This window comes from Haplochromis burtoni, unplaced genomic scaffold (assembly GCF_018398535.1).
Source record: "Haplochromis burtoni strain Fernald_Lab_line unplaced genomic scaffold, NCSU_Asbu1 Contig_570, whole genome shotgun sequence".
Taxonomy (NCBI): Eukaryota; Metazoa; Chordata; class Actinopteri; order Cichliformes; family Cichlidae; genus Haplochromis; species Haplochromis burtoni.
Window position 1 is genome coordinate 174,307 of NW_024582931.1, and position 18,019 is coordinate 192,325.

An 18,019-nucleotide genomic window follows, 5' to 3' on the forward strand; every position below is an offset into this window, starting at 1 on the left:
TGTGTGTGTGTGTGTGTGTGTGTGTGTGTGTGTGTGTGTGTGCACTTTCAGCATGCATGGATGCACACGGATGCATGTGTGTATTCCCCTAAATAAATGTCTTGTGTTTTATGGAGTTTTTCCTAGGGGAGGAAGGAGCAGCCAACTGAGACTAACAGGCAGGTCTAAGTGGAAGTGTGCTGATGTGTCTAAGTGGAAGCGTGCTGATGTAGGAGGTTACTACATCCATTAAAACAGGAAAGATATTTAATCATGGCCTTCAGTTGTCCTTCTTTGAGGGCAACAGCATCATAAATGTCCCTGTTCTTTCTTCCACAGGTCGCTTGTTGCCCTTTAAGCAGTAAAAGTAGCAGAGATCTTTAAGATATTAAATCCCTTTAATGTCTTTAGATTATTTGGACCCTAATGGGCTCTTGTTTGCATTCTTTTTTTGGGTTTTGGTTAATTTGAGTTAAAATGTTTTTTTGCTGTAGCCCAATCTAAGGTTCATTAGATTTTATTTCTTTTATATCTTGAACAGCAAGGACCTCGTGCAGTATACATCCTTTTCTCTACACATGAAACAAACACAAAGCAAGAAAAGAAAAGAAGAAATTACTGATCTTATTCAAGTTTACTTGTTGTTGAATTTTACAGTTGGGTTAAGGAATCAGAAAAAATATGACTAAGTGCATGTATTTTCTATTATTTTTAATATCTAGAAATCAACCTGTCCCACATGGTTAAAGGCGGCAAAAAGATTGAGTAAGTAAACAAGTGTTGAATATTCCTCTTATATCGATCTGATTAAACTGACACCCAGTTTTAAAATTACTGTCACATTAAAATTCCATATAGATAAAGGCCCATCGTTAGCCCATCACACAATGTCTACACTCACATACTCAAATTCGGCTTCATCCTTTTGCAAATAATGGAAAAATAACCATCATGAACTCTTTCCTGTCGTCTTACAGCTCATTTAGTCGAGGATTGACCAGACATGCGTGTTGCTCTGCTGTTTGTTTCCTTGGTATTTTAAAGTCATTTGACTGTTTACAAGACATTTTAGAGACGTGCAGGAAAATGTCAACAAAAATCAGACATTTATCCACATTAAATACACAATTTCCTGCCCATTTTCCACCCTTCCTATTGACTTCAGATCATTAGTTCACCTTTCTCAGTTCTTGCAGCGCACCTGAGTTCAGCTGCAGCAGACAGCAATAAACACAGTAGATATTAAAGGGCCGTTAAAAAAAGATTTATTTGACTGCTACTTGACTGCTACTTAAAGCTTGAAGTTATATGCTTGAGACAGACATTTACAGCAGTTATGATCTCCCATATGTGAGATAGAAACCAAGAACAAAGTAATGTAAGCTTAGTAGTTAACATTATTTGTTTTTTTTATGTGCCTGTGCGCTTCAATTTCTGTCATACTGATACCTGAAGAGGCTTCCAACTTATCTATACATGTAAGGTGCTCCTCCTCTTTTCATACAATTACCCATCATATTATTACCATAGATATAAGGTGTCAGATCAATTACGTAAGATGTGCAGGGTGATAATAATGGCATCAACATGCGTATTTACAGATGTGCTTTGCTTACATGAGGCTGTCAGATTCAACCTTGATTAGCTTTTCTACACTAAAAGTGTTGGGTGTGTCTTGAATTAATATATTTTTGTTAAACAATTAAAGATATACTTTGTATATAAATAAATATTAATGCAGTTGGTGCCTCTACGCAATGTTGCGGTTGACTAATCCAGTGTAACGTTATGCGGGTTTAAGTTTAAGTGGGTTTAAGACTAATAAAAATTAACAATTGACAAAACATAAAGTTCTCAAAGTTTGACGAAAATATTCTCAGGAGTCATCACTGTCATCACAGAGAAAAAAGTAAAGAATAATGAAAATGAAAACCTGGAGTGAAGCTGTAATAAGTACTAAAACAGTAGTGAGGTTATCAATATCAACATTTTAAATCATGTCAAAACATAACAAACCATCTTTTCTTTATATGCTGTCATTTTATTTGAGCTATTGCTTGGTGAATGTAAACTAATAAACTAAAATCACAAGGAGACTCTGATGTCTAAAAAAGCTAAAGTTTAACATCAAAATAACAATTATTAACCTTTTTATTTTTTATACTACAATAAAGAACATTTTTGTTATTATATTTATATTACATTTAGTTTACAATAATGAATAATAATGTCAATAACTGAGGAATGTGTTGTTTATAGTTATAAATATTGCGGTTAAGTTGCTGTAAGCAATACAGTGTTGAATGTCCAGGTATTCAGCTGTTCCACACTCTAGAAATACAACCACAAGGTCAGAAGAAAAAAGGCATAACTGCCGGTCACGACAACAGCTCGCATTAGCTTTGGTTTCATTTTCTGAAGAATGGCAGTCTCAGTTCTTGGTATCAATATTACATGCCATGGAGCCTGTGCACTGTGAAGTAGCATACAGTGTAATGGTTATATAACACCATTAGAAACAAGTGTGAATAATTTTACTCAACAGGTTTGCCTATACGCCGTATTTTCTCAGCTGAAATTTAGTTTTGCTCTGAGTATATCATCAGGAAAATAATTTGGGAAAACATGGTGCTTTTTTTACAGACAGATTTAATCTGCAACACCAAGCGTAGACTCCTCTATAGCAAATATAGCAACATCTGGTTGTAAACTTTACAAAACAAACAAGTCATCATCAGCAGTGCAAAAATCACAAATGACAGCGAAACCGAGCTGCTTCTTTATAAGAACTGAACAATTATGGCAGTTTTGGTACGGTTAAGTTAACCAGCTATGCTTTTTAAACACTACTTATCCTAAAATTAACCTATCGGAAAACGTTTTATTTATATTTTCAGCAGATAGAGATGTGCGTAAAAAGCTACTGTATGTGTTTTTATAGAGAAGTGTCTTTCTAAGGTCATCTTGTCTGTGGTCTGTGGTGTCCTTGGCTGCTTGGCCAAACCATCACAGTTTATTTGTCTTTAGGTAATTGAAAGATTACAGAGATTATCCCACAAACCCAACTCCTGCTTTTGGAAAACTTCTACCTCTCAACTCTCTCTCTTGCTCTCTTTATAGTTCATCAGTCAATCAACCACTAGACCGCTTTAAAAGTTTAAAAAAAGCATCTGTCTAAAGAGGATATTATTTATCACTGCCTCTTTTTAACACCATAATCACTGTAATAGATTGTACATGTGTATTTTATGCAGATATTCGCATACATCTGTCTACGTATGTCATTAAAGCCTGGCTGCACCACAAGTCAGGATAAATTTGAATTTTGGTCTATTTTATCCACTTAAAAGAAATACAAGACAATAACTGTAGAATTTGGACAATGCCTTCATGCATATATTGGAATAGATACGGTTCTTTTTTGATATGGTAAAAGATTTAGTGGGAGTAGTGTGAAATTTTGCACATAAGGTGTGAAACCTTGTAATTCAGTTCTCTAAACAATAAACTGAAGCATAACTTTTATTAGATCCTGAAAACAGTAATGAAGTTTGGCAAACTCACACCTAACTGAACAATCCAAACGCGACTCCATTGTGCTTTAGCAATAACCTTGTCATTTTCGTGATGGCTGATTTGCTACGGTTGACAGGTGGGATTGTACCAAGTGAGCGCTTACCTCAGAGGATGAAAACGTATTCATTCAGTAAACCTCTGTGGATTTATTTTAGACTTTATATATGCAGTGGCCTTTTTCTAGAGTTACCAACTGACAATCACAGGTTGCCACCCATCTATGAGAGCATGGCTATGTGTCAGGTAACTGACATTTGAATGGTCTACTCACTCACTGTGTGGTGTTGAGGTGTCAACACCTTTGTCTGGACTTGACAGAAAGTCAGCTCTGATGGATATGACATTGCAGCTCCTTGACATTATTGCTCCCATTGAGAGGTCTGTAGGAGTCCACAGGATACAGGATACAGAATCCCTCTTTCTTTCTCTGTTTCACATACACACTCAGACACATAGCCACGTGCATTCACACGCACACTTGCGTGACGTGACGATACGGGCTCAAAGCCAAATCGCATAATCCTTCAATGATCCATCAAGTGTTTGAGCACCCATTGTGTCCTGACCATTAACTGGGCAAGGAGAGCATCTTTGAGATGGTAATGTTGCCGCTGTCATTTAGCACATGGCCAAGACAAAATGCCAACTGCTAATCAGCCATGTGTGTTAGAGGAAGGGAGAGCACAAGAGAGAGAGAGGAACATTAAGGCTTTTCATAAATTCACATAGGCATTCTTCCTCATTATTTGTGTGGAAAACCTATCACAATCCAGCCCCAGCAAATAATTGGGTTTTTGTTGGGAATCTCGTGGAATGCAGTGAATGCTTCGTATTTATATAAACTTTCCATCAGCCGTGAACAATTGCGCCCATTTGGCAAGAAGTAGACCACAATTAGTGGGTAACTACTGACAACAAGTTCCAGCCAAAGGTATAACTACAAGGAAGCTTGTTTGTATGTATTTTTTTTTCTTTGTTCCTTACTCTTATCATATTATCTTGATTAATCTTTCAGGTCTGAAAGTACTAAAGTACCCTGACTAATCTTTAGTGCCGAATAATACTTTTTTGTAACCTAAGTTCATATCACAATCTATGTAACATGTGAGAGCGAAAGTCAGAAAGTTTTACAGTAACAAACTGTTTGTTTTGGGGAGATTTCATAAATTTTGGATATTAAAATAATTTCCTTTAGTATCGTTCAAATACAGATCATATTATCTTTGAAACAATATGCAGTACCTGCACCCACTTTACTTGGAGCAGCACGTGCATGCCCACACAAATGTGCATCATGGTGCACTGGGATGTTTGGGCGCATTGTGTGGTACACTGTGATGTTGGGGGCGGACATTTAACAGATGGTGCCAGCTACCTCCCAGGATAGTAATGTTCAATTGTCTGTGTCCAATTTACACCTTTGAAATGGGCGAAGAAGACAGGGAGAGAGGACAGTGAGAGAAATGGTACAAATGAAAGCAGGGTTTAAAAAGATACATGGAGTGTATATTTTTCTTTCTTTTTTATTATTTGTAACTTTTTTAATTATCACGTGAATTCTGTTCCTTCTTTTCCAAAGCTGCGTACACTTTAGCGTGCCTGTGTCCGCCTTCTTCTTCCCCCACCACCCCCTTAGTTACACAGCTCCCATGGACCTGTGCCTGCGGAGCGCTATAATAAGAGCGTGTTGAGGTCAACTTTAATTTGATGGGGAAAAAAGCAAACAAGTCACCATTTTATTTATTTATTTAGTTCAATTGCCACACTCGGAAGGAATTAGTTCCAGTTCAATTTGTTCAAAATGACCCAGATGAGTTCAAATTTGTCTTTGGTAATTGAACACAGTTTTTCTTTTGTTCTTCTGTAAATATAAGCTGAGCCATGAAATGGAATTATTCATAGCTCCCAGCTTTGGTTGGAAGGTAATGGGTGAAGCAAGGTGTGTCAGCACCTGGATATTTATTTTCCTTATTGAGTTTGGGGCTTTTTAATCATCTTTTTTTGTACCATACAGCTTCCAGTGAATGAATAAATAGTCATGTATCTAATGCCTGACTAAGTCGGAAGATATTAGGGAGAGAGTAAAATGCCTTTTTCCAAATACATATAAATACATTTAAAATGATAAATTTAACTGTTTGTCATGGGTTGTGTGTTTAACAAGTATATAGAAATGGACAAGCATTGTCATGACTAAAGTAGACACTTTAGTCATGACTTTAGTCATGTCAGAAGCAGCTTGAATATGATACTACGTTCATATGGAAATGCATGCAATTTTAACGTCCTAAAAATATATCTATTCTGAAGATGAGCCTATTTCAAAAATAAAGCTTGTCAGGTTTTATGTAAATTGCACTGCCTGGGGTTTAGATCCTGTGGGGAACCTGTGCGTTGCAGCGCTGCTTCGTTTACTACAGTAGCTTCATTAAAAACTGTTCCATTTCTCTGTCTCTCTGTCTTATGTGTGTTGATACATCTCATGTGTGCTCGCTCTGTCTTTGATTAATGTGAATCCACATCACCCACACTCACTCACTTGAGTTTTTCTTTAGAAACACCAGATGGATAATGGAAGTGTAATGAAATCTGTGGACTATACATACACACAGTCAAGGTTAGCCATTTTTACCTCTGTTTACCTCCCTCTGTTCTCTCCTACTCCACTCTTCTCCCTGCTGTCTTCTTTTCTAGTGGCCTGCCCAGGGATAGAAGAATACATGATGCATTTTTGACTACTTTTGGAGAAGGAAAAGACACTTAAAACCATTAAGGTCTCGATCTGGGTGTAGAAATAAGAGCAGGCAACTGGAATACAAAGACGAGAACGCTAAAGTCACAGACTTGAAATATATCTTAGTCCTTTTTTTCTTTTCGTGATCCCGTCTTCACTCTCCGTTAGGCTTCTTCCCGCTGATTGCCATCATTAGAAAGGGCCATTTGCACTGCTGTATTCCACCCATGCACACGCATACACTGACTTTTGCTTTTAAACATGCAATGATGTGCAAAGAACAAAAAATGTTTCTTCAGCTCACAAAATATTAACCGTCACACACATGTGCTCACACAAGCTGCAACATTCATTAGGTGTAATAGCCCTGCAGGAACGAAGCTTTCAGTCTCTCTTGTTAAGAATCTATTCTCTTCTCAACCTGCTGGAAAGCAACTGTAACACAATGCCCTAAATAGAATGGTATATAAAGGTGATGGTTTGAAAATATGAGGTAACAGCCTGGCTATGACTGACGCATTAACAATCACAGGGAGCTTGTGCTGTTTGATGCCAAATGGTCCCTTGAGGGTGAGGCTCACCGGTCAGCTCCCTACAGAGACGCAGTGAGCACTTTGCCAATTTACCATCATTCTACCCTTTGTAAGGCAACACAGCACAAACATGCCTTTGTTCACTGACCTTTGAATAATTCAGCTCGAGCAAAATGCTATGACACATTTTTGATCAAAGTCTCACTATCAAGGGGAGGAGGCATTTTCCAGACGCTATGTGTTCCTCTCCACTGAGGATAAAAGCTTCACTCCACAACACAATCACTAACAGTAAGGATAAAATGACAAAACAGAAGATCCCTCAGAAATGTAGGACTGTCCATTTGTTTAAAATAATGAGAGCACCTGACGCTGGATAAAGCATTACTCCCACGTAAGTCTTTATCCTCTAGGGATTTCACCTCTGCGTGCGGTAAAAAATTGGAGCTTGAATTATCTGGATGTTTTCCATGGAAATTTCCTGTCCCTTCACCCTTTGATAAATGGTTGCAGATTACAGGTTGGTGACCAGGCGTACAAATCCACTTCAAAGCTTTGTCTGGTGGAAGTCATTTGTTACCCCCAAGGCATCGATCACAATATAACCTCAACTTCTAAACAATTCATTTGAAGAAGCAGAGGAAACAGAAAGCACCTGCTGAGTTATAGGCTAGAGCTGGACTCTCCATCATCTAATGACAGTACCTGTTTGACAGACTGCATTTTTCTGCATATGCGAGCACATGTATGCATTTAGCTGTGTCTATCATCCTGTAGCAATATGTGTTTGACTTTTCTTGTTGCTGAGATTCATAATTTTGTTACCGCCTTCGGCATTTTGCGGAAATTGAAATGTGCTTCTCGAATTCAGGGGGAATTTCTTTAAGTGGGTGTGTGGGTGCGTATTTGCAAACACGTAGCTATATTTGCTTTCTGCACTCGAATATGATCCTGGTCAAGTCTGCGCTTTTCTTTTATCTCTCTCTGCTGTTGGGACTGTCCGTGCAGCACTAGACAAGCTCCCAGAAATATGACTGCTACTGCACGCAGACTTGATAACAGATCAACATGTATAAATCACAACGCACAAAATCAATCAGTTCTCATTAAAAATAGTCCTGCCATTCTCAGAAGTTGCCACGCAGCATGGGATATGTCAATAGTGAGAGTAATAGTTTTAGAGACTGTCTGAATCCTGACAAACATTAACAAGAGATGCAAATTCTCAGTGGAAGGAACTTTACTCTTCCCATCATTTTTTTCCTACTGGCAACACATTAATTTATTGGAATATGCAATTGTAATTACAGTCACATCTATCTGGGCCTTAATGGTGAGGCAATGATTGCTAGCTGCTGGCTCTTAATTGCAGTTACACTGTAAGTCTACATGCAAGTGAGGCAGATGTCCTTTGTTACAGTATATGCTGCACACTGTGCATTTGCATCTTATAAAAGACTCACATCACAGAGAGATGTTGTACTTTCAGTTATGAATTTATTTGGTTTGATTTATTTGGTTTTGCCTCATATGCATGTATTTGCTTCCACATTATTACTGCCAGTTTCTGGCTTGTTATTACACAGTTACAGACATTATTTAGCTATAACCACTGTTAAAAGGTCATTATTTGGATATTGATTTGGTAATTGAGTGACAAGAGTTGGCTATTTCCATGTTATTAGTGTCTTATTTCCACCTTATTTCCCCACTATTTGAACTGTAATAGAAAGTGCTGCTGGTTTATCTTCTTGTAAAAGGGGAAAATACAGCCTTTTTTTAAATATGTTTCAAAGTTGTAAATAAATTGATTATTTAGCAATGATTGTCACCAAAAGTATTACTGACGCTGTGCACAATAAATAATGTTTGGTTTTAGCCATGTTTCAAAGCCTTCTGATTCAAAGGCAAACTGTTTGAGTTAAAATATTTAAGAAAAACCTATTGTTTGCAGTCTGGCATGTCAGGTCTTTGATGTTTAATATCTCAGAAGTGTGCTCCATTCTGATTAAACCTGATAGTTCCAGGCCTATTATTTGTCTAACAGTTTTTTCAGTAAATGAAATAATGTTATATCAAACTACTCAAACCAAGGAATAAGATCACTAGAGATTTCTGCACAACACAAACTGCTTGATGTTTCTGATTAGTTCTGGAGGCAGAGCATTATATTTATGGTAGCGAGAATGCTTCATCTGAATTAAACCTTTACCATAAACCAAAGTATTTTTTTAGATTTACATAGGTTATATGTGTGCTTCCAAATGTGCAAGAGTGTGCAGTTGTAGTGAGCAGTGAATGTGTTGTTTTGTGTTGCTGTGTATGCTGTGACCTTTCCTATAGAACCGCTGTGAAGTCAAGTGACAGAGGAGCTGTATACCAAAATGTCCTGACATTAAAAACACGATGCCATGGCCACTGAATCCTTTTTCTAATATACTAACTCTAGATTGTGACCAGAGTGTGTGCATTTTTTTTTATAACACAATAAAGTGTGGGGCTTTTTCGGTCTCACCTTCTGCACCACATCCACCACTGACAAAAGATTACTAAAGATGACTTTTCTCACTGTGTTGAATTTCTGTGCTAAAACTTGATCTAAATTAGTATTTGTTCAGTGATGAATCACAACATCTGTCAGCCAAGTTATTTCTAATTGCGTGGCAGATGTTTGTACAAAATCTTTATCACAGTTTTAACATAGTTGTCACGAACAAAGTGCTCAGCACCACAATAAAAAAATCAATGAGCCTCACTTTATGTGGGAAAAATTTGCAGTTGAACGAACATATTAATGATCTATTGAACGCCGGCGCGTGTCTCATTATTCTTTTTCATTTTTTTCATATATATTGACTGTACATGTTCCATTGCTTCTACTTCAGAAACGATCAGTATCATACAGTCAGTACTACTTCCTCTCTCAGTTATGCAGGTATCTAAAAGAGAAACATCAGGTGGATTTCTATTTTAAAAACAATTTAAAAATGATCTGAATGGAGCAAATAAAACTAGCTTAAATATTTGCAATGCAATCAGTATGGCATGTACTGTATGTTGCATCATCCCTCACAACTCTTCTTCTGTGTACAATTAAATATGTTGCAGTTGGCAACAAACTTTTACTATTTGGGTTTTTACTTGCCCATGTACTGTATTAGTGTAAATTAGCTAACGAAAGCACATCACAACTAAAGCAGTCACATCACAAAAGCTAGCAGGTGGTGTGATTAGGTGGAAACATACATTCAATAGGGAACACAAACATCGTGATGTGAACGGGATCCAAATAAGAAGCACAGAATTACCAAAAGCTTAGACAAAAAGGGATGTCATTTTACTGGGTCACCTCTGTGCTCGACCTGTGCCAACACAGAAATGATGCCCAAAGAGGTGGCGGTCTATCATCAATAAGTAGTGGATCCCTTGAGTTATTTCCGTTCCACTTTGCCTCTAGGGCATGCAGAGTCACAATAACACAGCATATCTTCTTCAAAGAGGTAGAGAAAGAAAAACTACACCTTCTTAGATTTCTTAATATATTTTCAAAGATACCCAGGCTTTCACAAATTAAATTCTCAACCTCTATTAAATCCCCACTGCATACAGCACTGTGCAAAAAATTCTTGAGCTACTACTCATTTCTTTATATTTTGCTTCCAGTGAGTGAGACTTGAGCAATAGTCTTGGGCAATGGTTGTCCAGGCTTTCTGAAGGTCTTTGAAAGGGTTTTCTTTACATTTTCCTTTTTCATTAATTTTGAGTCCTTGTGAAATAGGTGAGAATACAGCAGACGGCTATCCCTAACCCTGGACTGAAAATCAGTGGAAACAGATCTTATCTGGAGTTTTTAGTTCAAACCATTATTAGTATGTGCAAAAGAGGTCAGGAGAGAGGTGTCTATATCCATCTGTAAAACACAGTGGAGGCTCTGTCATGGTTTGCTCTATTTCAGCCAGTGGTGTTAGGGATCTTGTCAAAAGAGATGGAATTCTGAGCACAGAAAAGGGCTGTCAGATTTTAATCTACCATGCATGTACCATCTGGAAAGAATCTGATTTGCAGCAGATTCATTTTTCAGCATGAAAGTGAACACACTGTCAGTGCAGAATACCTGGATAGAAATATACACGGTGGAACATTATCAGTTATGGACTGGCCTCCAAACTGTCTGGACCTCAACATTATTGAAGCAATAATGCTTCAACTATTCCTGAAGAGTCATGAAAGAAATCAACATATACTGATTAATAAAAGTAATAAAGCCAATATTGATAGTAAAGCTTGTTAGATTTGTAAAAGCTTATATACTGTATTTTCATATATGTTTGTATATGTTTCAATAAATTGCTCCGCCTATTTCACATGTTCCTGCCAAAATACAAAGTTCATTTCTTCAGATTGCTGCCTTGCAGATAAAAGTGTTTAAAAAACACATTTTTTTAAAGTAATGTACTAAACTGTACTGTACGTACAAGGGTTGGTCACTGTGCTGGCAAACAGAATGTACGCAACTAAACAGAAGCTCTCGGGGCCAGATTGTCTGGTGCCATTCACACATGGTCTGGTGATGGTGATTCATAAGTTTTTTTTGCAATTTCAGAAAAAAACAAATCTGGAAGGCATTCAATCTGGGACCATAAACACCGCTACAGATCATCATCTAAAGATGGAGCAAGTGTTATGAAGAGCATGTACGTGTCATTAACATGTGTGCCTCGTGTGCCCATCTTTGTCTCTGTTTTATTGGCATTCGGTTTATGAGCGCATGATTCAACCGCAGACAGAGTATGTATGTGTAATTGTGTTAAGGAGTGGAAATCAAATATGCTAGATTAAATGACAGAACAAACAGATGTGTGTCTCTCTGTAATGGAAGAAAACATGGGTGTGGTAGACAGATCTAATAAAGCAGGCAGTATGGTGGCAATAAGCTGAGTTAAGTAACCTTGATTCCATCTATTAACACTGTTTACCATATCCTTTATTACAAAGAGATGAATCGCAGCCCTTAGCTAAAGCAGTGCTAAATCAAATAGGATTTAAATGCATTTGCTGCTAACTCAAATGAGATTCAAATGCATTCACTTGATCGCTATTTTGAAGCTGATTATTTAGCTTTGATTAAAAACAGCCGCGAATGTGTGTAGGGCCCTCTATGAATATGTCACAGTGTACATGTTTTTTACGCTCTCATGAGTATGTGACGATTGATCGTTCTATGAACAGCCAAGTCATAAGGTGACAAAGAGTGTGTTAAGGTTTTACAGCAATCTGCTCACCGGTGGAATATTGGTTGGATTCCAAAGGGCCGGGAGTACATCAGACATATGGCAAAACAGCTGCTGCTGTACGAAAGATAAGCTAAACTCTCCATCATGCCATGTGACACCTCAGAGAGCCTCGCTGCACACATCGATCTCCATAGGCTTTTTACTGCTTGTCAAACTCTGAATATATCTGCCACTGTGAAAAAAGGTAGCCTGAGGGGATAGGCAATGCAGAAGGGCAGAGTAAGACGCAGGCAAGGAAAGGGTTAATCAGGAGGCAGAATAATTTGAAAAGAGAGGTGATACAAACTCCTGAATGTGCATACGTTGAAGGAAGACGAATGTAGACAGAAAAGAAAAGGAAAACAGGAAGGATGTTGTATTGCAACATCCTTCCTCACGTCCTCCCAGGAGACTTATACCCTGAGGGAATACTGTGATCACTGCTATGTATGTGTGCATGTACATGCCTGCGTGTGTGTGTGTGTCACAGTAGGTGGTTTCAGTATGAACTATCACACAGTTTATTCATGACAGCTCCCTGCTGATGGATACAGAGACACCGAACAACCTGCTTGCACCTCAGTACTTTCCTGTGTCACCAACATGCAGTCACTCACTTTTCATTTTCTTAGATAAAATGTCATTGTTTGCACATTGCTTAGACAAAGATCCTGCTTTAGATAATACTTGGAAAGAGTGATGGCATGCATGTGCATCCATCTGTTCATATTACAGTTATATTTACACAGTTTGAAAAAAAAAAAAACCCACCAAATGTCTTAAGACGTGATGTGTTAATGACTGTCTTTTGTAATAGTATATAACATGTATCCAAGAAGCATGAAGTTCATTTAATGCAGATTACTTTCACCCTGCAGGACAGACCCCATTTTTACTACGCACTGTTATTTGTGCACGCAAGATGCCGTGAAATGAAGTTAAAGCTGAAGTGACATGGGTGGCAGACAAGTTCCAAATTAAAGCAGTTGAGACTCGATACAGACAGTGTTATTATCTTATGGCTATCATGCCTAGTTACACATTCAGCCGAGACACAGAAGCATACTGGAGTTCTAACAAGTCTGAAACTGTGGCCAAACCCTAATTCAGACAAACCGAGAGGATTTACGTGATAGAAACACATCAGAAGGGCAGTGTAACAAAATAAGGGAAGGGCTGCTTAATTGCTTCAGCTAACTGCACGGATACCACTGGTATGTTAGCTAAGCTTTGTGGTGAAAAATACTTTAACGGGTGTCTGTTTAGCAATTCTTTATTAAAGGCTTGTTTTGTTTTGGGGTAAACAACGTGTGTGTGTATATATATATATATAAGTAATAGTAATTGCATTATTTAATGGTTTTCTAATTAGATTGTGTTCATTATGCTCGTAGTCATGTAGAACTGTTAATCCCCAGTCCAGTTAGTGTTGGGTCTGGTGAAATCTATAATGCAAGTTTTCAGGCATAACTTGAGCTTAAAGACTGCCAAATAATGCAGTCTGTTTTTCAGTCATGATCCAATCTTGATTAGGTAATCATGAATATAATATTGTAATATTTATAGTTAAGCCCCATCCGCATCCATAAAAGGGACTTTAGACATACACACATAAATACTAGTTACTGATGTGGTAAAATTGTTGTCTTTCCCATTCATTTTCCCTCTCCATTTCATTTCCAGGTCAGTACACACTGTGCTTTACTCCCATTTATAGTGGCTTCAAAGTTGAGGTTAATTAAACATGGTAACTCCCTGTTTCTCACCGCTAACAATTATTTTGTCACCAAATTTTTATTGACATTCCATTAGCATCACTGTTTGTGCCCTCTCGAATATCCATTTCTGCTGCAGCCTCTGTTTGGTCCACCGACTAAAAGTGCTGGTAAAGAAATATTCATAAATAAAGTGGTGTGTTGATGTGCTGAAGTGAACTCTCTTCTGAACATGAAACAATGGAAAAAGAAGCACTTTTGTGTGGACAGTATACACAAACAGCCAAACTTAATCCAATTCAGGTGTTACATCCTTATCTCTCTCTAGTGGATTCTCTCCAATCAGTATGAAGTATTGAGAGTGTGTAATAGGTGGCCATTGTGTAATCAACTGGGGATACTATGCTCACTCCATGGTAAAATGGGGGAATGAGAGAACGGGATGAAAAGCGTTTTATGCAATTTCAGCTTGACTTACAGAACTGTTGTGTCGGTTGCCTGGTAACTGTAAAACTGAGACGCAAGTGTGGAGATGCTAGTGAACAAGTCTCCCTCCATTTCTTTTTTTTTTCTCTTTTCTTAGCAGCTTGTCCTTTATGTCTCTCTATCAGCCGTATACGCTGTATATTCCTCCTTTGTTATGAGTGAAAAGTTGTAAAAACCCACATGTTTTTTTCATCTTTTGTCTGCTTTTTTCCCCCACAGATTTTGACTTAGAAAGATCACAGAGGCAAAGTTGTGACAGGGAACTCATACTTTGACAGCAGGCATGAAAAGCAGGGATATAGAGAGGTCAGACACGGCTAAAGGAATATTTCACAAAGCCTTCAGTCTCATGTAGAAAGCAGCCCTGGTAGACATGTAACATCCACTGCCCTTTTGTCTGTTGGGCCCTCTCCCTCTTGACCGGTGACACAACAACAAGGTGTAAAAATTTCAAGTGTCTGTGTGTGTCTGTGTACATTTGCCTGATGAATATGACATATATGTTTCTTTAGTAGCACTTTTTCTTGCATTTTCTTTTGTCTTTCATATTCTCACTTCCCCACGCTACCTTGCATCTTGGCAAGTTGTGAAATAGTACTAACAAAGCGTAATCATCTCTGTCAGCCACTGAAAATTGGCTATCAGGATTTAATGGCCCTCAAATATAAACAAAACAAAATCCATGTGAGAGTCAAGCGAGTGTACGGACTGTTTAGCAGCTGGTTTGTATCTCCGGGCCCGAATTCAAGGATTACTTTTTGCTCCCTTTCTGATAGTGAATTTAAAATTCTGTATGAAATTTCCATATTTGTCATTGACAGAGAGCGCGGTTTATTAATCTGTAATCGAAAAGAAACCACAATAATTTTCATAACCTGCAGACTCGGCACCTGCAGTGAGATTCTCTTTGTTCTCCCTCTCCCTCATTCTTTTTCAGGCCCTGTCTCTTAGAGCTGTACACGTTTTCAGGCTCACTGGAGGCATTCCAATAGATCCATCAATTTGGCAAAGCAGTGTGTGTGAAGCATAAGAGTCATTCCCTCAGGATACACACGCAAATACACAGACACACACACGCACACTAATAGACAATCTATGTTGTTTATTTGCCTCTCCTCTGTGTTTTTACCCGCAGGATGTCTCAGAGGTGATGCTCATGTGTTGGTTAGGTCCTCTATGTTGTGATTCCCTTTGTTTTTCATACATGGCTTTGCTGGCCTGTACTGAATAAGCTGCTAATTGAATACTCCCATAGTGTGCCATACACTGGTTTGGACACCATCCCTGTATGTCCTTTACTTCGCTGATTACAGCGCTGTCAGTCACAGGATTAGGGATGGGTATTGATAAGATTTTCACGATTACGGTTCCATTTTCGATTCTGTTTAACGATTCGATTCTTTATCGATTCTTTATCGATTCTTTTTAAAAAAGGAGAACACTAAGGTCGATTAGCTTAGAACTTTGTTTTATATCTTCTCTTTGAACAAGATAGAAATTTAGGAGTAACATGGCCTTACAAACCCAACAGTGAGATCTTAAGAGATCCAGCCTACGGCTCTTCAATGGGGTGTCACAGGGTCCCCAGGAAAAAAAATAAAATAATAAAATAAATATTCTTCTGTAGCAATAACAAAGTATAACATAAATTATTCTGTAGCAATTACACAAGAATATCCAGTAATGTCCCTGCCTACAATTAAACACATTCACTTACCGAAAATCGGGGCATCTGCTGTGGCAAATGGGTGCAAGCCTTTTACCACAAACTTAGTCACTGCTCGGTGACATTCGTCTATCCTGGCCTGAAAGGAGACGCTACCGGTAGACTGCAGCGAGAACTGCCAGCATCTGAGCCAGACTTCTGTCTCTCTCATCATGGTCACCTAAATGCACAGTAATGGCAGGTTTTGTAATAAGGCAGATCGCGCTAACATAATATGCACTGTTAGTTGATTATTTACCTGCCGCATTAACGGGAGAGGACGTGCAAACGTTACCGCTGCTGCTGGGTTGAGATTCACGAGTCCGGAGCGGAATTAAAAACACGACATTCATTTAAGGTCATCGCGTGTTTTGTGAGCAAATGCTTTTGCATATTCGTAGTGTTTCCTCCCTTAAATGAAATATCTACTTTGCAAGTATTGCAAGTTGCCCTGTTGTCATCCGTTCTCGTAAAGTATAACCAAACTTTTGAGCGTTTGAGCTGCTTAGGCGCCGTGTTTCCTGCCAGGTAAATGACGCTCCGCAACGTGGTGACGTCATTCGGACTGGAATCGATAAGGGAATCGTTTGCAAAAATGGCAAACAATTCCAAGGAATTGAAACAGTGGAAACCGGTTCTCAACAAGAACCGGTTTTCGATACCCATCCCTACACAGGATGATATGATGGTTCACCGGTGTCGGAATGTGTCACTGCATCCAAACATATAAATCATTACTATGAAACAAAATCTTTATTTTCTACCCAAAGTCAAATGACGCACGGCAGCACAAATCCACAACATGACACGTACAGTATGCGCAAACCCATATACTGTAGGTCTGGCAGTTAAAAAACCAAAAGCACTCTTGCATGATCCACATGATGTGTCTCGACTAATTAAAAGGTGTCACACTCTAAGGTCTCAATTTGCTGATGAGCTAAATCAGGACATTCTCTTTCAGGGTTGACTGATCTGTGTGGGTGGGGGTTCAGCACTTGTGACTGACATCCGAGATAAAGACAATGCTGTTTCTGCACATATGCGACAGATGCAGACACGCTGTTCTTCCTACAGTTATCTAATCAGTTGTTCTGTCTTCTTTCTTTGTTCTTTTTCCTCTGTATTCTGACATCTGCCTCTCTTGCTGTCCGTCCAACCCCACTTGCCTACTTGGGGACTTCAGTGATGGCTTCAAAAGGCAAAGTTCGAGGTGAGTGGTGGCTGCTGCTGCTGCTTTTCCTGCTGTGCCTCAAACTCAACCTGACAAACCAATATCAGAAAAGAGACTTAACCTTTTATTTAAAAAAATTAATGGACGGATATTTTAGTCTATTTGCTTCTATTCTTTTGTGTGCGTGTGTGTCTGCGCTGTTGTTCCCTGACTATTTTGAGAATAGTCATATTTGTGTATTTGGGTGAAATGTTTTTTTGTTTTGTTTTTTCATTTCGGATTTCTATTACAGGGTTTTGCCATAGTGGGATTTATCACCATCCCAACACTGAAAAATAATGTGGAAAAACTAATTTGTTTGAGAATAAAATTAGACAGTTTGTTTCAACATAGATTTTTAGATTTGTAAATTAGTACTAGGGAAAAGGAAATCATTTAGGTATGTATATAGTGCAAAGACAACCCAAGGTCATGCAATTATTAATCAGCTATTTAACTGTGTGATAATGTCCTTTGCCATTGCTTTTATTGGAAAGGTGGCAGTACATTAAAGAGATCCAAATCTTCTCCATCATCTTCTGTGCCTCCGCTATGGCAGCGAGAACGGATTATAGATCAAAAAGTGAGTCAGAGAGGAGAAGCAAAGTGTTTATTTGAGAGCAGATAACCTGATTTCATTCTGCGTGCCTCAGCAAATATGCTTCTCAAAGACTAAGAATTTATTCAACCGTGGTTATAATCCCTTTCTGTTTAGTTACCATCTTTGGCTAATGATTACACACACACACACACACACACACACACACACACACACACACACACACACACACACACACACACACAC

General features: G+C 38.4%; 1 protein-coding gene across 3 annotated transcripts in view; it reads left to right on the forward strand.

Annotated features, from left to right (window-relative positions):
- The window catches only part of LOC102303956 (cell adhesion molecule 2), a 215,733-nt gene that overhangs the window by 129,637 nt on the left and 68,077 nt on the right, over window positions 1-18,019 (forward strand). For 2 of the 3 annotated variants that reach the window (XM_014329525.2, XM_014329528.2), the window contains exon 2: window positions 17,188-17,214. The exons of the other annotated variant lie outside the window; for it this stretch is intronic. In XM_014329525.2, the coding sequence (XP_014185011.1) occupies window positions 17,188-17,214 (27 nt within the window). The remainder of the gene's footprint in view (window positions 1-17,187; window positions 17,215-18,019) is intronic. 3 annotated transcript variants of the gene reach the window in all.